The following is a 22,277-nucleotide window of genomic DNA, read 5'->3' on the forward strand; positions in this document are numbered from 1 at the left end:
CATGTAAGCTCAGATATCCTCTGTTTTAGCTGTTGGCTTGGTTACGGGCCACAAGCCCAGATGGACCCCAGTGTTGTGAAACCTCACTGATGGTTAAGCTCACCATTCTTCAATACCAAACTTCTTCAAGCCACTGGCTACATCTGTTTGAAATGTCCAGGGGTTTGGGTCAGAGAGACTCCACGTCATGTTCAGTTTGGTTTATTTGAGTTTGAGTTCAGGTTTGAGTTTGAGTTCAGTTCAATACCAACTGGACCTTCAGCAGACCACAGCCAAAATGTCACCTGAACAAGCAGTTTTCTTTTAACACCTACGGTCGGCCACACTCTGTTCATGTGGTTCCCACAAAACAGATTCAAAACCACCTTCCTCATAAACTTTCTCAACAATGCAAACAAATCTGAGAATAATATGACCCAATCTATCCAAGCCTATCATACCAAACTGTCCAAAACTATCGGGATCCAAAACATCTTGCAGGGAATATTGAAGTTATGGAAGTATCATTTAAAATTGTAGAGTGACCACTAAAAATGGAAACTCAAAATGAGTGTGATTTCTGATCGATGGTAAGTTCTACACGAGTCCTGCTGGAGGTACTTAATTATGTAAAGAAAACAGGAAGTGCGTTTTCAAGTCTGATTATAGTTGCTGCTTTCACCACATGCTGATGTGGGATTAAATGGAATAACTCTAATCCTAATCTACACAATTTCAGCATGATCTCTGATATGCCCCTATGAAACGGCCATCTGAAAAACTCACTGATTGAGAATCAGATTGCGCTCATAACCTCAGCCGTCTCTTGTTCAAACATGCGATGTTTCGAGTCAGTTTTTGAGAGACAGCGTATCAGCTGTACCATGTTTGGCACTAATTTGACTAGTCATTCTTTGGTTTACACTGCAGATCTATGGTCAGAACATCACAAACCTTATCTCTGTTAAGTGGGAGAAGAAGAGATTTAAGAAAAGCAACAACTTGTTTTGATAATCTTTCAAGCTTTCTTTTTTTTTTTTTTTTTCAGCTGGGAGTGGGGTGGGGGTGGGGCTCACGTCTTTGATGATTGGTGCACGCAGAGACTCATGTAGTTAAATGTAATTATATGGTCTTCTAATTGAATGTAATTATACGGTCTTGATTTGTAGGGACGTCCATCCTGGTGGTATTTACATGTACCAGGTTCAAACGGTGTCCAGCTGGAGTGAAAGTGAACCCTCCCCTCCACTCACCCACCGCCTTGGAGCACCCTACTGTGGAAACGGCCGCATTGAGAGGTAAGCACCGGAGTATAGCCCTCAGAAGACCAGACAGAGAAAATTATAGACAGAGAAAGACAGACAGAAAAACAGATATTTGCTTACTATGATATTTCATTGCTGTTATTCAGGTCCCATGGAGAAGAATGTGATGACCTGAACTCCATGAACGGTGATGGATGTTCAAGCCAGTGCAGGAAGGAACCATTCTTTAACTGCATTGGTGAGTTTTCCCAAACACTGTCCTTAAAAAGCTGTGAAAATCCAACCGAAAGTAGAGATGTCCACAGTAATGTAGACCATATAAGCCTGATCCTTTAGACTGCTGTAACAGACTATAATCATTTCATGTGAGGAGAAGCATTGATTCTATCTGGTAATCACACTCAGAGATGGACTCTGTCATAGGAGTAACTGCATCTCTTATGTTTTCGAAACCAGTGTTTTTTCCACCCCAAGGGCTACGGTCACTGTGGTTCTGGAGAACATTCTTGTAAACTTGTAAAGGATTCCTTGGCATCTATTCTATTTCTTTTTGAGTAAACGAAAGCCACGTCCACTTTCTCTCTCGCTTCTTTTTTTCCACAAGAAGAAGAATTATGTCACAGTGACAGAGGAGATTTGGCATCCCAATAAAAAGCTAACATGACTCTCACAGACCTAGCATTAAGATATGGCCTTGCGATGACAATATGCATATCAAGGCTAAATTACAACAACAAAATTATAATAATAATAATAATAATAATAATAATAATAATAAAAATAATGACCTGCTTTTATTAGACGTTGCACAGTAGCTGGGATGGTAATTTGGTCTCTCAGGCCATTTAGCGCAAGCTATTGTCACGCATAAAGTAATTTTTATGACCTGCTTTTGCTCCTGTGGCAAACCACTTAGATCAAATCTCTCCTTTTTCCTCAAGCTTCATATCTATCAAAGACTTTCTGTCAAATCTGTGGTAGTTTTTTTTTTTTTTTTTTTTTGCACTTCGTCCGAGGAGATGGAGTCACATCTGTGTGACCGTTTGAAATATTTGTATTTTTTGGAGTATGTGTGGAAATTGGACACCAGAGTGGACACTATGTGTTTTGTTTTGCGTGTTGGACTCAGTTGACCCAGTGAAAATGTTGTTTGAGGTCAGTGTAATGACTTTATGTAGGAGAACATTACATAACATCAGTCTGTCGTTGAGCGAAATTGGAAATTTGTGAAGACACCATGATGACGGTATGAACAGTTGCTGTCAGTTCATGACAATCCATCCCCTGATGCCTAGTCCACTGTCAAAAACCACAGTTAAACGCTTTGGCTCTTCAGTTGGCTGTCTGCTAAAACTGGGTCTCTGGCTTTGTGAGAGTGAGGCACCCTTTGCGAACCATCTTAACCTGTCTCAGCTATCTCAGCACTTTACTGCTAAACATTTCAGGAGAGAGAGGCAAGGGGCCGTTGGGGGTTTGCGTTCACTCCAGTGCACATTTCTGCATAAACTCTCTCTCTCTCTCTCTTTCTCTCTCTCTCTCTCTCTCTCTCTCTCTCTCTCTCTCTCCCTCTCTCTCTCTTCCCGGAGCGGATGGTGCCCCTCTTGGTAGCCCCTCATTTCGACATCAGGAGAGCAGTGCGGAGGGGAGTAGTGGAATTTGTGTGGAGGCCCAGGCCAACTTGGCACGCCATGCTGCACCCCCTCCCCCTTACCCCCCCACCTCCCCATCCCACCCCACCCCCCCTTACTGGAACCCCTGACACTGCGAAAGAGGAGGGCGGTAAACAAGGGAGGGAGAAGAAGGGAGGAAAAGGAAAGATTGAGAAGAGAAAGAAAGTGTGTGAAAAGAGCGGGACAGAATGAATGGAAGAGACATGACAGAGAGAGACAGACAGAGAGAGAGAGAAAAGGGGGAAGGAATGAGAGGATTGTAAAATTGAATGAATGACAGTGAAAGAGTTAGAAAAAGTGACTGAAATGGAGAGAGAAAAAGAGAGAGAGGGCGGGAACACAAAGCCGGAGTGTGAGTATGAAAGAATGAGTGAGACAGAACGATAGAGAGTAAGACTGACCAGCAACAGATCAACCAGCACACCCCACCTCAGGGAAAGCCATTCTTTTCTCTCTCTCTCTCTCTCTCTCTCTCTCTCTCTCTCTCTCTTTCTCTTTCCAAATAAATTGATTCTGACCTATTAGGTCTGTCAGATCACCAGAATCTCTTCACACTGTCTCCTCTCGGCTTTCTCCTTCCCTCTCATTCCCTCTTTCCCTCTGCATCATCTGAAGCGAAAAGGCAAAGGCGCATACATCAGACGTGGTAGAAACATTGCTCACTGCCCTGGCTGCTACACTGTGAAAGTCTAATCCCCAAGTTTAGTCAAAAACAAATTCATTTCCTTGACTGTTTTAGATAGTTTTAGATTAGGTTAGTATTCGGTTTTGTTAGTAAGAACAACAATGCATTCACATAAAGGTGTTTCATGCAAACTGGCAGTATGGGTCAAAGGGTACACACTGTCTCTCTCTTTCATTGTATCACTCTCTCAGGGAATGGTAGAGAAGGAGGAGGAGAGGACGGACTGAAGACATTTCAGACATAGACTAAAAAACAAAAAAGAAAGAAAAGAAAAGAAAAGAAAAGAAAAGAACACCTACTGCTATCAACAGCAGGACATTTCCTCTTTTTGTTCTCTTTTTTTTGGATTTCTTTCCTTTTTTTCCCCTTGTTGTCAAAGTCAGTGGGTTCAGGCTTATTTTAACAAGCTGCCTTCTGCCGCCGGTGCGAGCCAGGTCAACCTCCTGCTCTGTTCCAGCGTTACATAGTATCTCAAAAGATGCAAGTTAAATTGGGGGATTTGGATGATGCTGTAAAGAGAACAGTTACAAAGCAACTCTTTGAGCTGGATGAATGTGGGCAAAGCCAACTGTTTAAATAGGTACACAACTTAACTCCAGCTGTTTCTTGTTGTGTTTATATCAGTTCCGTTTAATATGCTTATAACTCATTTGTATGACCAAAAAATTGAGCATTCCCTGAGACAAATATAAGGTGACAAATCCTCATAACCTTATGAAGACCTCACTGAAGCACCTGCTCTCTCTCTCTCTCTCTCTCTCTCTCTCTCTCTCTCTCTCTCTCTTTCTCTCTCTCTCTCTTCCCCTCTGTTTCTGTCACTCTCTCTCTTGCTTTCTGTCTATCTTTCTCTCATTCTCTCTCTCTCTCTCTCTCTCTCTCTCTCTCCATACACAGATGAGCCAAGCTTGTGTTATTACTATGATGGTGATGGAGTGTGTGAGGACTTTGAGCAGGAAACCAGTGTGAGAGACTGCGGACTGTACACTCCGGCCGGTTACTTGGACCAGTGGGCCACGGCCGTGGAGGTCTCCCATGAGGAGCGTCTCTACTGCCCCGGTGAGGTCGCTGCTGGTTATCCCGCCGTGACCAAGGTGAGGAGTACACGCATCTTGTTAGGCTTCACATGTATGAATACACCTATTAGATATTTTTTTCAGCTTTTTTCTGTGTGTTGAGTGTGTCCGGGATCAAAGAGGACAACATGGACTTTTGGTTGTAAGAGGTTTAACAGCGTCGGGCTGTTCTCAAGCGGTTTACACAGTAAAAGGAAAGTTCACTACATGAGTGTATTATCACTCTTGTAACATTGGCAAATATCAGGACCTTAAACACTTTTTGTTCATGAATTGCTTGGGTATTTCTGTTTATATTTCATCAAGTATGCTGACTTTCTGTAACTACCTGAACACAAGCAGAATATGGGTTTAACAGTGACATTCAGCACTAACCCACTTATTTGAACAAACTATTTCCAATATGTGAAATATAAATCTAATATGTGAATTAAAAAAACACATGTCAACAGAGGTTCTTATATATCATGTACAATATAGTTGGTAATCTTCTCATTCGTTCTCACAATAGGCCTGACCGAGCTGCCTCTACTACCATTGATCAGTCTGTGAAAGTTGCCCATTGATATAATAACAATATCTAAAAATTATTTTTTTTTTAAAAAAAAATAACATATCAGAGAAGATCAGAGCTGTTGGATTCTTTACAAGGACATAAAAGCCATAATGGACCCATTGTGACAAAGACTGAATTTTAACATCCGACATCTTAGCTGTGACGTGACAAAACGGTCTGTAAAGTATATCTTTACTAAGCTCAGGCTACTGCTCTTTTTATAATCTCTGTTGTCAAACATTATACTCAGTACATCCTGAGGCACACACAAACTTGACAGGAGACCCCTTCATGTGTTACAGAGCATAAACTTGGCTTATCTTTGGTACAGCCATGTGTCGACTTTTGTGTAGTTCCTGCTCGTGGTTTACTTAAAACGTGTAGCTGGGATGAGGCTTTAAAAGAGAGTTTAAAATGTTTCATTTGGGGGTTTAAAAGTGTTTATAAGTTTATCTTGCTAGATAAACATCGTTTGCTTTATCCCTTTATAAGTTTACATTCTGACAGACTAAAATGACCGAGAATGCAGAATTCCTGATCCTTGCGTTTGAAGATATTATAACTAGTCATAACTGCTCATGTTTTATGAGCTTCTTTGCATCTTTTCAAGGCCTTTTGACAAGTTTGTGACCTACATAATTATGCTGAATGTTTGCCTTTTGCCTTGAGGGGGCACAGTCATTTTTACGGTAGCGTTATGCTGTCATAAAGTTGTGAAAGGGCAAAGACTGATGTTCCTGTGAAAGTCAGCACGGTGTGTTCTCACTGATGGCACGTCTGAGAAAGAGAGAAGGACAGAGAGAGGGAGAGAGAGAGAGAGAGAGAGAGAGAGAGAGAGAGAGAGAGAGAGAGAGAGCAGTTTTCTTCTTATGAGAACGCCAATCATGTATGTGACCCATACCGAAAGGATTTCTTCTGTGAAGAACACATAGTTCAAGTAAGGCACAAAGATTTTTATCTCAAAGAAAGGACATTCACACATGCACACATGCACACACACGCACACATGCACTCACGCACACATGCACGTGCATGCACACGTACACACCCCGCACACACACACACACACACACACACACATTGTGAAGTCGTCTTCCAAGTCAAAGCTTCGTGCATTGTTTTCCTGGCTTACTCAATGGCGAGTGTGTGGACAGCTGCTGGACACATAGATCTGGATTTATGTTTTCATACATTTCCCTCAAATGGATGAAACACTGCATATGATTTCCTCTCAATGGATTACTTATTTATTTTAACCCAAGTGGTGCTTTTCTGCAAATGTTATGAAAACACGACGGTCAGAAATTGTACACACAACAACACTGCAGGCATAATCTAACATAACATATGATGGAGATATTACGCTCTATTTTTGATGGATGGATGGATCAATAAGTCTACATATTGTTCCCTGATATTTCAGCACTACATCAGTGTGAATTTGATGATCAAATTTGTTTTTGATCTAACAAGATTACAACAAGATTACTTCTTACATTGCTTCGCACATTGAAAAATAGTTAATATTTCATTGTATAATTTCATTGTTAATATTGTTCATTGTGAGAGAGTTTTTACAACTCTCTCACCTTTGTTTCTGATCTGCGCGGGTTCTCTTTGTTCCTAGACTCCATTACGTCTCCAAACAACCTCTTTCTTTTGCCGGTCCGCCAGGAATAGGGCTTTGACGAATAGTGTCTTTTGGTACGCTGACTTGGCGTGGAGTGGAGTTTGGTCTCTTTTTGTACGGCTGAAGATCCTATCTCCTGAGACCAGAAGACAGTAAAGCTGTCTCCAAAAATTACACACTGACCTCAGTGTCAAACGACTCAGCGCTGGAACGATGTATTTGTCCTTTTTTTTTTTTTTTTTTTTTTTTCCGGTCCACAGAGGAGAGAGAACGTAAAAAGCTTTACCGGCTTTCAGCTGGACCGAAGAGAAATATACAGTCTGATTTCAGATGACTGCCTCAACTAAACCTGCCATAAAAAACAAAAAAAAAAGAAAAAAAAGAAAAAAAAAACATTTGTAGGTACCACATAAATGAAACAGTCACATTAAATCTCTCTATTTTTTTTATGATAGTTTTGTGAGGATCTTTATGAAAACCTCAGTTTGACTCCAACTAGTCATCAAATGAGGTGGTTCATTTGGTTATGTCAGGGAGACCACAAACACTGCATGTTTTGTGGTAGTATGAAGATTGCTGTGAATTCACTTAAAGATGTCAGTCTTGTTATTTCACACCTTTTTTTCAGTGGTTTAACAATGTGCTGAAAATCGCTGCACAGATGTCGAAATCTCTATATACTTCTAAAGCAGCTGGATAGGTGAAAAAGAGATCAAGGAATGAGGAATCACCTGAGCTTTGGAGGCCATATGCAAATGGCCGCTTAGAAACCGATTCAGCTGCACATTCCTCACGTCAGTTTGCTATTCCTGGGAAGGACCATATGCTACCTTTGTTTCTTTGGTAGAAAAAGGTTTCCCACGAAAAAGATAAAAGAATATTACTTTCCAACAAATGATTCAGAAGTGCTCTTTTGGTAAACAAGACTTCTTCAGTAAGTTCCAGTTGATGAGCCAGGCGTGCTTGTAGTTGATGTTCTGGCGCTTCTTGGAAAGCCCGATCCGTTGTCATAGTTCTGGCTCTGATGCGCTGCCTCTGTAGTGTTGTAGCCTGTGAGAAACCTAAGACGAGGCCGATAGGCATTAACCCGGATGCATGAATGGGAACGGCAGTGGGAATAAAAAGTGTAGGACTGTGAAGAACCACATTGGACTGACATTAGCAGAACCTCCAGCTGTAGTAGACAGATATCTGCTTTAAAGGACAAACATACCTCAGGGTCGAGTGAAGGAGATTCATCCACCTGCTTACGCACATTCTCACTGATTCAGGCAGGCAGAGGAGTTTTGTATTTCTCACATTACCAGAGGTAACGCGTTGTCTTCCCTTTGGTCTACTGTTCATGCAGTCTCGGCTGCTGGCTGTGTAGACCCACTCAATCCAGTGATCATGAGACATTTTGATCTTTAAAGGAGTCTTTGATGGTCAGGCAAGGGAAGCGGGGCAGGCAACAAGCCGGGTGGAATATGTTTGTTTTGATAATATTTCCAAATACATATGCCTTTCTGCCCACTCTGTTTCACTGAACTCTAGTTTAACCATGGTCAGTGTGGAAATCACTCAATGTATATCTAAAAGCGTTACGTGTATATATACACATGTATATGTATACACACACATATATATGTAACACCGTTGTTACTACTCTTGCTATCTCTTTTCTTAATGCTATCCACCTAATGCCAAGACTGGCCTTACATTCGTCTGCCAGTTGCTTTGTCCCTTGTCCGTTGTTCAGTGTGTTTTATGGCCTGGCGTCTACGAGGTGCTATGAGGGATGATTTTGTTTGTTTTCTTTGTCTGATTTCCCATCCTTCCTATGTGTGCATTTTATCACATTCGCACACAGTGCAGTGACCATGCTTGAGTCAGGAACTTGCTACATACACTGTGAATGTGGAAGTGTTGCCCCATTGATATGTCTCTGAGAATGTGAGTGTGTGTTTCTGTCAGTGTGTGTGTGAAAGAGAGAGAAAGAGAGAGAGAGTTAGTGAGAGACAGAGAGAGATAGAAAAGGAGACAGAAGAGGAGAAACACAGCAGGCCTTTGTGTACAAATAGGCATTATCCTGAATTCAAAGGCGTTCTTCTATGCCAGTGAAGAGTTTTTTCACGAACGTGCCATTCATTTGAGCTTAAAGGGCAGAGGGAAGATGAGATGAATCATAGCGTTTCTGAGTGGTAGAGTGTCAGAGGGCATTCCTCTGTGATTACCATACACTCTCTCTCCCCACTGATCAAAGCATCTCTGAAGAGATGCCACCATCTGCAGTCAACATGGGCGCATACTTCTGTGGCCTCGCTCAATGGCGGTAGTGTTAAAAATGAATTAAATTCCAAAATGGGATCAGACGCTCTGGAATTGCCTGAAAACCAGTTTGGTAATGATTTGGCCAATGTTTTGTAACGGCACCGGAGTTTTTAAACAAGAATATTTAAACAAGAATGAAGACAGTTTTACAACAATAAAAGCTCAGGACCTCCATCTATCTATCTATCTATCTATCTATCTATCTATCTATCTATCTATCTATCTATCTATCTGTTCATCTGCTCTTTATAAATGTTTTATGCACCCATCTTTGAGGAAAGTACGCATAGTCCTTGTGTATAAAATTTGCTTGTCACTTGAGCATAACATCTTGTTCTCAATACAGCACCAGGAGAAATGCTCCTTCTAGCCAACCGCGGGTCCCGGCGGAGGAGAGGGGATGGAGGGAGGGGGGACAACACCAGCAACTGGTGCTCAGGTTAACAAGCAAAGCATTAGCATAGCAGAGAGAGGCTTAGCCAGGTTATGTCTCTGGAGGGCACACTCGGCTGCGATTATGACGCAAGCCTGTTGCCCACGGAGACCCTCATTATACAAAGATGACAGACAGCGGGGTTATTGTTCCGCTTGGCATCGTGAAGGAGGTCAGAATGAGCGACGACACCATTCGGTTGAAGAGCCACTTCTGAACTGAAGTTCTTCCTGTAATGATCTTGAGAGCTGTTGAAGGACTCAGGTTTACATGAGACAAGCACAGTTGGCTGGCAGTGATTCTAAAAGGCCAGGGCTTATTATGACATCATTGACTTGGAAGGAACATGCACAGTTCTGATGCACTTTGAACTGCTGTTAATTTAATAAGGAGCAGGACAGAAACAAGAAACACTGCTTTTGCACAGACCGCAAAATATTGTCATACTTTAGATATTATAACCGATGCAATGCTTTACGCCAAATAAAAGTGGAAGTGCTCTGTATTTTTTGTTCAAGGATCACTGATCGATCCAGAACCTCTGTGTCTTTCATCGTTGCTCAGATATTTACAGCAATATTTTTGACCACTGCCTTAAGAGCCAAGTTTTCGGCAGTGTGAATGCATTCCAATGGAGTTATGAGCTTGGTTCTTTGAAAAGCCCTAAAAAAAAAAAAAAAAAATCTATTGCTATTCTGTTGCTATGGATGACGATAATCTTTAAATGTTTAAAATGCTGAATTTGCCCTTTAGAAGTTCTAAAGTCTATTTGAATTATGAAGTATTACCTCAGTCAAATAGTTCCTCCTTGTGAGTTAGAGAGGACCTCTGGAGAATGGAGGAGGAACTCTTACATGACTGTGTCGAGGAAGTGATCTCTTACTTAAGCTGTAAATGCACTGTTCCTTCACCGTAATGGTCAAAAATGCAACACATAACAGAATCATTAGTCTCTGTGAATTACATGCCTGTTTAAAAGGACACAATGGACAAAAGGGTGGATCAGCAGTAAAAGCCCATGCTATTGTACCTAAGATAGGAAAATGATATGTAAAAAGAGGGAAAAAAAAGAAAAACATCCCAAATTTGTAAATCATCTGAACAGTCTCAGTGCAGAAGTTGGCCTGGGGGCCACAACTGGTTAGAGATCGAGAATTGTTGGAAAGAAAAAGGAAAAAAGAAAGAAAAAACAAATAAAAAAGCCTCAGCATGTCTGGCTTGTAAATGTGAGGAAATGATCAACATTGGCGGTTGTCAAAGGTCCCAGAGGCACGAGTACACATGTCCCCAAAATCCCCAGTCAGCAGCACTTTTCACCACAGGCTTTGGACCGCATACAACCATTAACCCATCCAAACAAAAAAAAAAAAAGAAAGAAAGAATTAGCTCCTCTCTTTTACAAGGCTGTCCTCTTTCAATTATCTTCTGGAAAACCACAAAAAAGGGTCTCCTGGTTTTTTGAGAAAAGGATCCTCCATTTACGTTGTTGGCTGTTAATAGTTCGAGGGATTTGGATTGCAGTGTGTGGTGTTTTAAGTCGTGAAGCAAGGGATGTTGAAACGACGCGAAAGTGGCTCCTGGACAGAAACTTTCTCGGGAAGCTGTCGGGCGAACCTCTCAGTTTCCTTGCATGCCCACATAAGCAGCAGGTCTTGCCAATGCTGATGGATGGCTTCTCAGGCAAGATCAAGTTGTGAGGAAATGTTTTGCAACGAAAGAAAGGAAGAAAGGAAAGAGGAAAGAAAGAAAAGAATATCCCAATAACGCACCAGTTCCACTTTCTTTTTGCTCACTTCTGCCAGGACTACTGATCTTGATGAGTACCAGTGAAATCATTCTAAGTCTCAACTGTATCTAGACCACAGCTAGACTGTGAAGGTTTTTTGTTGTCACATTGCTGTGAGATGTTGTAATAATCCACTGAAGAGCGAAGGAGCTGAAGAAAAGGAGGTGAGAAACAAGGATCACTGTCTGCCCAACTTTTTGGGTGGAGGTTTTGACAGGACATGACCTCACGTGGTAAGCTCTGAACAGGGTTGCTGTACGTCGCGATGGTGGTTGGAAGCTCACGCAGGTCTCCCCACAAATGTCTCACAGATGTTGGGTTTAGCTGGCAAACAGATGTCATGTTTGCCCCAGCTTTCACTGAAAGCAAAAAAAAAAGGAAAAAAGTTAAAGTTTATCCAATGTGCTTTGGGAAAATAAACAAACAAATATGCAAGAGCAGGCCAAATAAGAAACAACTGCACCCTGGAAGCCGTCTACTTTCATAGTGGGAAAGTGTTTAAATGACTAGAGGTAGACTGGTTGTCGAAACCTGTTTTCAAGCCGGTCTGAACAACTGTATAACCATTACTGTATGGGAGTCTTTGAGATCAGACACCGATTTATTAAAGCTTTTTAACGTGTGAAATAATAGTAACTTCATGCAGAACACATATTTGCTAAGCATCAATTATTTCTGGTGTTGTTTTGTTGCAAATCTGGCCCCTGGAGAATTAGTCAGTGAGTCAGCAGCACCTCACTCACTCAATGAGCTCTTGTTTTATCAAATATGTTAATTGAGGCTAATTGAGATGATAAAGATGCATGGCACAAATCGCCTGCATCTTAATGGTGTAAAGACATGGTGTAAAGAACGTTGTTTAAAAAGCCAGCAATAATTCATAACACTCGCTTGAGATTTTTTTTTTTCTGTTTTTCGGTTTAGACATCTGCCCTCATTCACCCCAGTCCCCAGTGATGCCTTTTGTTTTTTTTTTGTTTTTTTTTATATAGGGCCTGAGCATTGCCTAATACCTCTTTCAATACATGCTCATTCACACCTGATCCCAGGTCAGTTTTTATCTGCCCTGGAAATGTCTGTGATATACACCTACAATAACTAATCCGGCTCTGGTACTGATTACGCACAGGACCAAGACAGGGACAGCTGTTCCTAAATCAGCCTTTTTTTTCTTTTTCTTTGCCGAGTCGAAAATCGCCTCTGCAGGAACCCTGAGGTTTGTGTTTGCAGCGGCTGACCTAACTTGACCCACTCTGCCCGCCATGGGAAAGCGCTATGTTGAGGCAGATTAAACCATCAAGGGCCTTTTTTCTTTTTCTTTTTTTTTTTTTTAAACTAAATATCTGGGTGTTTTTGTTGTTTTTGTTGTTGTTGTTGTGTTGGTTGTTTGTTTGTTTCTCTCACTACCTTCTTCCTCTTTCCATAAAGATTTTTTTTGATTTTGGAAGTGTATGTGGGGGGCACTATGAGAAACGTGCCACTGCTAATAACACAATTGTGGCCATTAGCTGCATGGCGGGGGGAATCTGAGGGAGACGCACTGTTTACAGGCCATTGGCTCAGATTAAACTCAGGTCGGAGGGTCCAAATGGAGCCTTCTCACGTACTTTGGAAGAATGGCACGGGCACAAGCATCCGCCCAGTGAGGGAGGGAAGGGGGTGGGGGGTGGGGGGTGGGAGGGGTGGGGAGGTGAAGGATGAAGTGTGGGGGGGCTCAGGCTGTGAGGGTGGATGGGGAATGGGGAAATAGGAGGGGGGAGTTTTCCAGTACTACCCCTTTTTATCCTAATTTACAAATTCAAGGGCTGTCATTCTCCACAGAGCGGAGGGATTGTTATGGCAGTGAGTGTATGTGTATGTGTGTATATGTGCTTGGGCGGTGTGAAGAGGTTGTCTGTTGTTCTTGTGAAGGGAGGGAAGGGATGGGGGGGTACGCTGCCCCCATCACTGCCAGAAACACACACAGCTGCTCTGAATTACATCTTGGAAGCCGATTGTCAAGCTGTCCCAGGCTTTACTTTGTTTTAAGCAGTGAGTGCTGGAGGTTGTTTGTTTGTAATTAACTTCAAAACACCCAGTTGAGCAGACAGGCTGGTGGGGGTGCCGGACTGGCCATGGTGGGCATAGTGTGTTTGGTATATGGCTGTTATGGAGAGCGGGTACCCTGCTTGTGCTCACGTCACATCAGAGGTCTATCCTAGAGAGAGAGAGAGAGAGAGAGAGAGAGAGAGAGAGAGAGAGAGAGAGAGGGGGGGGGGAAGAATGAAAAATGTTGCAAAATAAGAAATGGCCAGTGACATGGGTCTGTTCTGCAAACGTACACCAAGGTTCATAAACCACGCACAACCGTCATAAACGTCATCAGAGTTTCCCTTCTTGATGGAATCTTTCTCCATCTTTCATATTTACAAGGCAAAAATAAAAAAAAAAAAAGAAGAAGAAGGGAGAGAGAGAAAGAGAGAGCGTCAGTGTTGCACAATCTCAGACTGCATTGCCACATCATAAGGAAAAGATGCCCCCCCCCCCCATCTCCAACATTATCTGAGCAAGTCTCAACAAGCTCAGGCCATTAAATGTGTTGTTCCTCTCCCTCTCTTTTATTTCCTTCCTCACTTTTTTTTTTTTTTTTTGCAGCTTGTGGTTTCTGACGATTTATTGCACATGATTTGTTTTATTAGTTTATTTTCCTCCAGTGCGTTGCCTATGCTTGAGACCTTGCTTTGGCCACTGTGCTGTGCTTTTGCATTGTGATGTCACGGCCTTGGTATGATCTCCAAGGGGAGGCTTCCGCTCCTGACAAACCTAGCCGCCAACAGTTCCCTCTGGCCCACCTACCCACCACTGCCAAACCCATAGGAGCTGGAGTGAGGTCTGGACCTCTCTCTCTCTCTCTCTCTAATGGCCAGCTCAAATAGATGTTCGGTACATTTGGAAGAAGTTGACTTCAACCCATTGCAAAAAGCAATTTTACCGTAGCCATTTTAAAGCACTTCTCTCATTGTGCATGGAGGGATGGAACCATTCTAAAAGTTATGCAGGACAGAGCCTGGACACTTGGTGCAATCGTAATTTTTATTTTGTTTTCTTACATCCTCAGACCAGGGCTATGTATAGGCGCTTCTGGATCGGATGAACTTTGTCATAGTTCTTAGAGCTGTTAGAGGAAGTACCCCCTTTTTTGTGTGTCCACACTGCAGGAGCTGAGGACAATCAAAGTTCTTAGAACACTGTTTTGAGGGATTAACTCCTACTTCAGGGTGTATGGCAGGGTATGGCAGGGTTTGTGCTAGAATTTTTCCTTGATGTCGGGAAAAAATTATTTTACCGGACAAATTTGAAACTTATCGGTCACGTTTCAATAACACCTAGGCTGATGAAAGAATGATAATGATCTCAGATCAGTTTGACTATTTAATGAACAGCAACAGTTAAGTAAAACCAGCAGTAAGGATTGATCAAAATCTCAACATTAGCCGCTACAAGGTAGGCTATTCAGAAACATCTGTAATCTGTAACATCTGTAGCCTGTTTCCAAAAAAGGCTAGGCCTGCATGGCGTCAAAAGTAGCCTATAATGCTACCAGGTAACATTTTATTTTCTCCTTTTTTCACTGCGGCAAAATCCTCTGTTGCCAACTTGAAATGAAACGGGTCCAATGTGTCTTTGCAGCTTGCAATGCGCATAAGCCGCGTCACTCTGTCGTCCTCCAGGCTGTTTCGCTATCAAAACACAAATGTCCTTTTTAGGGATAGCCTTCATTACAGCTATGTTTTGTATGAGCGTGGTTACTGGACATTTTGACCGTCAGGTTTTTACTGGCGGTGTGAATGCAAAAAAAAAAAAAAGTCCCTGCAGGTATGTAGCTCTCGGGGGAGCTCCCCAGTGGATAGTTCCTCTCAATGAGTCCCTAGAACTGTTTGGTCTGAAGGTGCCTTTTAATGGTTTCAGGAATCAGCAACCAGAAGACCTATGTCTTCTGCTTCTCTACCTCAGCAAAATGTTTAATCACCAGTTACTGAGAGGAGTTTCAAGATTTCACTTTCACCTTAGAAGCCTGTGTGTCTATTCTGGCATCAAGCCTAAACTGATGCCAACATAGACATCAAAGTCTCACTAAACATGGTAAACTCATTCCCATCTTGAGCTCAAGAGAATAAAGCCTTGTAACTAAAATATATCTCTCTATCAAAAAATGTTGAATCTCTACTTCTGCATGAACGTTGGATGGTAATAAAGACAAATGTCAGCAAGGTTGGGGCTCTCTGCTGTGGTCATCTCAGAACAATGAGCATTCTCCTTCTCTTGGCCAACTATAATTTCCCATCATAATTCTGCACAAAGACAGAAAAAAAAAACAAAAAACACAGGCTGCAGTAAGGTTATGTTGGATGTGTGACATGTTGAACCATTTCTGAGTTGAATCCCAACAGGATGGTGATGCAGCCAAAGGTTAAAGTAACATGGACAGTAGCTGTCCAGTTGAGCTGGATGGGACAGGTCTCTTGTAGGGCAAACTATATAGAGTAGCCAAAAACAAAAGGAAAAAAGATTGTTTTTGTCTGAATGTGCTGGAGAGGACAGTTCTGTGTAAGGCTAACTAAAAGTGTCGCCAAGAAACAAATGGAAGAAGATAGTTGCATGCTTATGTGCCAGGTGGGACAAAGAGGTCTAGGTAAGTCATTGAAGACCACTGAGTGCAGAAGAAGCTTACATCCAGCTCAGAAGTATAATGGCAAAAGTAATAGTGATACTCCTTGATTTGATGTCAGAAAAACTGCAAACGCACAGTCCTCTTCTAACAACAAATGGGCAAAGTATCAAGTGGATCAACCTTGGACACTAACCTCGGCGCCCGTTTTTCTGCACCCATCCATAACTGTCCTGTCATAGGACTGAGCCTGCACATCTCTCTCTTGGTGGTTTCCATGGGGGCCCATCGAGATTATTGGAGGTTTCCAGTTGCAGGTGTCCTATTTCGATGATTCAGGAGAATCGGTGAAACTAGGTGTCCTTGTGTTTCTTCTCATGGTGCATGGCGCGCATCTCTGCGGACTCACTTATAAGGCTCTCTGATTGCATCTAACCTTTTCCTCCATATAGCTGAACTGAGATCAGCTCTCACTCAGCCATCAGAAGGAGAGCTGATAAGACCATTAATTGCAATCTCATCAACGATTATGAGAAGAGGTTATGCCGCTGGAACCCCTGAGCCATTATTAAAATGACAAAGTATCGATCGGTTCGAAGTCAGTCTTAATTCTGAAAGCAAGGTTATTGAGTGCACAAACCAATTATCCTTTGCTCTCCCAGTCTCTCTCTTCCCTGCTAAACTTTTGCTCTTTTCTTGTTCATGCAAAATACAAAATGTTGAACCAGTAACAAGTGTCTGTCATTGCACAGCACATTTCTAACATGTGTAACGTGTGAAGTGGATCCTGGATCAATTTATGTTTTGCTGAAGTTCTCCTTTGAAACAAGATAGGGCTGATGGAAGTCTAGTCTGAAAGAGAGAGAGAAAGAGAGAGAGAGAGAGAGAGATAAAGAGATAGAGAAGGAGGCATGGAAGCATTTAAAGCACTTGACCTGACATCTGCTCAGTCTGGTCATTGGATTCTAGTTGTTTAAAAAAGACAGAAAGAAACTGAGGATTTTGGAAAAACGAGAGAGATGGAGATTTTTGTTCTGGATTTCAGGGTAGATCAAAAGGTTTGGGTTTGGGTTGATTTCTAGACTGCGTTCTTTTTTTCTCTTTTTGTTAATACGGTTTTTTTTTTTCGTCTCGCTAACTCACGTAGCATGTGTTGGCGGCCCACCGTGTGTGGTTTATCAACACAGCTTTTGCGTTTCCTAGCAACCTTTCTGAAGCATTACATAACGGGAGGAATTACCACTTGGCAACACTTGTAAGGGAAATCAAAAATGGAGAAAATGCAAGACAAAAACATCTGCTACTAGACATCTTTGCTATGGAGCCTGCTGATCTGCTTTCAAGAACAACTGAGTTCATAGAAATAACAGGTAGTGACTCAGAACATGTCACCTCGTACATGCTGACATTGTTTTACATTTCGTGTAGATTTAGAATCCATAATAGAATCCACAACAGAATCCACAATGTGGAAACCCAGCATCACTATCATGTTTAAGATGACCTCTGACTGGTTGCATACCAAAATTGCATAATGTACGTGTAATGTACGCATTACAATGCAGTTTCTTTTGATTCCTTGAAGGCATTTTTGCAATAGAATTAACAGTTTCCTGCTTCACTCAAAGTTTTGTCATTTGTCTTTTCTGAGAATTTGTTTTGTTGTGAAATGCTTTGTCAAAATCAAAACTCAAAAGTATTTGTCATAAAACCAAGTACATCCATCAGAGCTTTAGTCTAACAGTGGTAATGAGACTATGTGATGAGTTGTTTGACTTATGATTCAATAAATAGTGGTAGCTGTATCTACACCCACCTGTATTGTTTGAAGAAAAATATCAAAATCTGGTATGTTTAGCAGAGAAGAAGTTTTTTGGGGGAAAAAGAAAAAGCTTCTTACTCCCACATTACTTTCAGATGATACTGGCAACTAAAAGAAAATAAGAAAATATAAATATAAGAATATAATACAAGAATCCAAATCTCTTGTGTTGTCTTCTCTTCGCAGACCTGTCAATCCAAAGTGTTTGACTTGTCGGACGGCGTTTCCCAGTATGCCTGGTTTCCCTGTCAAGAGGCCCAGCGTTCATCATGGTATCAGCAGTACTGGCTGAAGGTGAGGTCTCCTTACTGGTTTGATGAATTGGGGGGGCAGCAGTGTGCAAATTAGCATTGAGAAGGAGTAGAAAGCATCCATTAGCAATCAGGTCTCAGATACTGTCCCTGCTTCAACCCTCAGGGGAAGCATCCCTCTCTCTCTCTGTCTTCGCTACCTCGGCCGACCTGAAGTGACTGGAACTTTAGCTGACAGCTTGACTTAGTAAAAGGCTAAGTGCAGGTCTCAGCAATATTTCTTACACCTATTAAGTGCCTTCAGTTTAGTGAAAAGGAAGACGTTACCTCAGAGAGTTGGAACGTTGTCGCCTGATTGGCTGAAAAGGCTGTATAATTGGTGAGAGCTTGATTCGTTCCTGTTGTGAAATTCCATGGCGGCAAAGTAAACGGAATGTTTAATGAGTTCACAGTTTGTTTCTGCTAATTGATTATCCTAATGGGGATTGAAAATAGGTTCCATATATTGGGATCCATTAGAGACACTACATTTGTACTAACAAATTTTCACTGATTACGGGGCAGAACACAGTTTATTTGTGAACATATTTATTCATTTTATTTATCAGGCCATTTTATCTGAAGTGACTTTTAGACAGGCAGAAACAAACTAAGCATGTTGCTATTAAGGAGCTGTCGTATAAGTGCCACTGCTACGTTTAGTATTAGACCAACAGACAGTGTTGGTCAAAGTGTAAAAGATTTAGTTCACATTTGTTAGTGACAAGGATGTGTCACCATTGCAGAGTGCATAATGAGTCAAAGCCCTTGTGACCTTTGTGAGAAAAGCTCAAACCCAAAGTGCTCATTTGGTCAATGATTCATCATTGATGGGCAGCTATTCAATTTTTCTTATTAATCCACAATAGCAGTTCAATAAAAACTCACTTTTAAATAGCTTCACAAAAGCAATCGAATAAGATCGTTTGGTATCCAAGTCAGCCAACCATTTGACACACTGTTTTTTTTTTGTAGGCTGTTTTTAAGAATATCTGTGCAGAACTCTGTGCATTTTACTGTACTGGTCTCGTCAACGTTCGGTGCAAATCCAAAACTGAGATATAAATTCACCCATGAGTCAATCATGATAATCTAACACACTTTGTCACTGTCAACTGGCAGACCAGATTTCCAGATTAATTGATTGGTCATTGGAAATCTGATTGAAGCTGACTCCAGAACAGAAGCTGTTGGATGTTGACCATTTGTATTTATCACTCTTTCATTACAGGCTTATTTCTCACACCCCATGGTGGCAGCCGCGGTTATCGTCCACTTAGCGGCAGATGGGACCAGCTTTGTTGACCAAACCCAGTGCAATATCACAGTACAGCTAGTGGACACAAAGGGAGGCATACACAGTTTAGGTGAGTACACAGCATTTTGTATTTTTTTTTTTAGCTGATGATTCAGTTACCATGATTGTGAATATCATTATCATGATTCTGACTAACTATGAGATCTCATTTTATCATGTCAATCATTCGGTCTCTACGACTCCTCTTTTCTTCTTCTTCTTCTTCTTTGTTTATCTTTCTTTCCTCCTTCCCCTTTATGTGCCACTGTTCATCTGTCTCTCTGTCTGTTGGTACTTTCATGCCTTAATTGACAGTCATCTGTGGATGCTGACTTGCATTACAAAATGTTTTTTTTTTTTTTTTTTTAATTTTTCCAAAAGGCTTGTGACGAGAAACAGTTCAACAGCCTTAATTACACATAGACAGATTGTGAATGGTCATAACAGTTCTATCTCTACACCTCTCTTCCACCTCTTATGCCCCTCCCTCACTGTTAGGTGATTGGCGGCTGAGCTGTCGAACCAACCCACTAGTGATCCCAGTCAGTCATGACCTGAGCATGGCCTTCTACCATACCAAAGCCGTCCTACTCATCTTCCGCTCCGAGTTTGTGGCCATCTCTGGGGTGGGTCTGCGTTCCTTCCAGTTTTTTGACCCCATCACTATCAGCAGCTGTCAGAGCGATGAGATCTACAACCCCATGGGTCAGAGGTGAGTCTCAGTATCAGAGTCAATTCAGACTCATTTCACTCAATGAGATCTACAACCTAGTGGGTCAGAGATGAGTCTCTGCATCAGACTCAATTCAGACGCATTTCACTCATTGAGATCTACAACCCCATGGGTCAGAGGTGAGTCTCAGCATCAGAGTCAATTTAGACGCATTTCACTCAAGTCCTTGACTCGAAACGCTGACGTCACAGTGTTGAGAAGTTGGTAACAGATTGCCGTAAAGTGATTTTGGATCCAGAGGAGGATTCTGACCTCGAAAAGGACGTTTGAATTTTTTCTTTTAAAAAGTGCCAGGAAGCTTACTATGTTACAGTTGTAAGCCTGTTGTCATTTTTTTTTGACCCTTGATAAACGTTTGAATTTCAGCTTCACTTTTGACAGCCCAAGTCAGGACAGCTTATGCTGCGGAGTGTAAAATTTGTGATTCTGAGCCCAAACGCTGAAATGAAGTGACACAGAACCAACACTGTTTCAGACTGAAATGCAGATCATACCATGAAGACCATTAGACAATTATCAATATTTATATATGATGGCCAAGCCGTCAATATAGCTGATAATATTCTCTGTGACAGGGCTATGTCCATTTTGGTCATCTGTATCCTCATGCTTTTTATTGCATTTAAAGACAAGGGCCAAATTTCTTTGGTTAAGTTGAAAACGAGAGTTGCAAAAACTCAGCCCAACAAATATTAATCACTCTAATTTACTCTAGATTAAGGAGAAAACTGTGGGTGGACTATGTTATTGGACAGGACACTAATTCATTAGCTGAGAATGTAGCCAGGCTGTGTATAGTTCGGTCGCTCCTTTGGCCCAAATCAGCTTCATTTATACGTCTTGTTTGTTTGAGCTGGGTTTTTGTGGAATATTTTTCTATGAATTATTGTGCAATTTTAATTTTCAAATTCCCCAGTATGGGTGCTTTCTCTATTGACAGGAGCCTGGTTTGCACTAGTGCAATAAACCACTTCACAGATTGGTTTCTACACTAGACACACAAGTACTATCAAAATGCAGAAATCAAGTGTGTAGGGTAAGATGTGGAGAGGCCCAGAATCTTACAGAGACCTTGTGTGTATAGCCATACTTTACACTCAACAACTGTACAGTTCCAAAGCCAGTAAATATGCAGGAAAATTAACAAGGATCCTTCCACTCAAACACATATTTAAGTCTTTGAAAATAAGTATTACACTCAATTTCACCATGCAGAACAACCTTAGTGCATGTTGTGCATATTTGCACGTAAACATACATAAATGCACACAGACTCTAACTCCCTCATCCTCCTCTGCTTAACACCACACACACACACACACACACACACACACACACACACACCAAACATAATCTACGCACGACATTTTTCTGGCTTTTTTGGGTTGGCATGGTTTACGGAATCAGCTGCAGAGATTCTGCTCTCCTGCCAGCCACAGACTTCCCGTAATGTTTTTCCATCTACCAAAAACTCCAAGTCCCTTATTCCCAGTGCTGTTAACAATGGGAATCATTAACGTGACTATGTCTTAGGCTTCTGTCTCCAGGCATGCTTGCGTATTTGGATGTGGTGAAGGAATGTTTTTGGAAACTTACATTAGTCAAATAGAGATATATTTAAAATCCACAAGTAGATATTCAAAGTGGAGCTTAGTGAGTAAGATCAAATGTGCAAGTGTGCATGCACAGTAAGCACGCACAGATGTTTTCATCTGCAAGCAGAAATGCATGTATACTGAAATTAAATACATGTATCATATGGATGTCAACAGTCATAGTGGTGATATTAGTCCACGAGTCATGTAGTTCTCATATTTGACATGTTGGACTTGCAACATGACATAAAACCTCTGCACAGACATAATGAGTGATGTTATATAAAGCATCCCTGTGCGTTGTTGCTTTTCAGGAAAACGTGTGCATTTTTAGCTCTACAGTACTTGGCTGTTCTTGCCAGCTTACATTTACTGTGGATGCAATAACATTCTCATATGATTCATGTTGGAAGTATGTAACCTTTCATCTCCACAGCAAGACACTGAAACACATCGTCCAGGTTACACTTTCATTGACTTTTAAGCACGAGATATCGACTTTTAC

At 41.6% G+C, this 22,277-nt stretch overlaps 1 protein-coding gene across 1 annotated transcript in view; it reads left to right on the forward strand.

Annotated features, from left to right (window-relative positions):
- The window catches only part of pappaa (pregnancy-associated plasma protein A, pappalysin 1a), a 94,060-nt gene that overhangs the window by 38,800 nt on the left and 32,983 nt on the right, over positions 1-22,277 (forward strand). The window contains exons 9-14 of the mRNA XM_030784767.1: positions 1,149-1,277; positions 1,391-1,482; positions 4,494-4,690; positions 18,044-18,151; positions 19,379-19,514; positions 19,943-20,156. Coding sequence (XP_030640627.1) covers positions 1,149-1,277; positions 1,391-1,482; positions 4,494-4,690; positions 18,044-18,151; positions 19,379-19,514; positions 19,943-20,156 — 876 coding nt within the window. The remainder of the gene's footprint in view (positions 1-1,148; positions 1,278-1,390; positions 1,483-4,493; positions 4,691-18,043; positions 18,152-19,378; positions 19,515-19,942; positions 20,157-22,277) is intronic.

The sequence above is a fragment of the Chanos chanos genome, chromosome 9 (assembly GCF_902362185.1).
Source record: "Chanos chanos chromosome 9, fChaCha1.1, whole genome shotgun sequence".
NCBI classification, from domain to species: domain Eukaryota; kingdom Metazoa; phylum Chordata; class Actinopteri; order Gonorynchiformes; family Chanidae; genus Chanos; species Chanos chanos.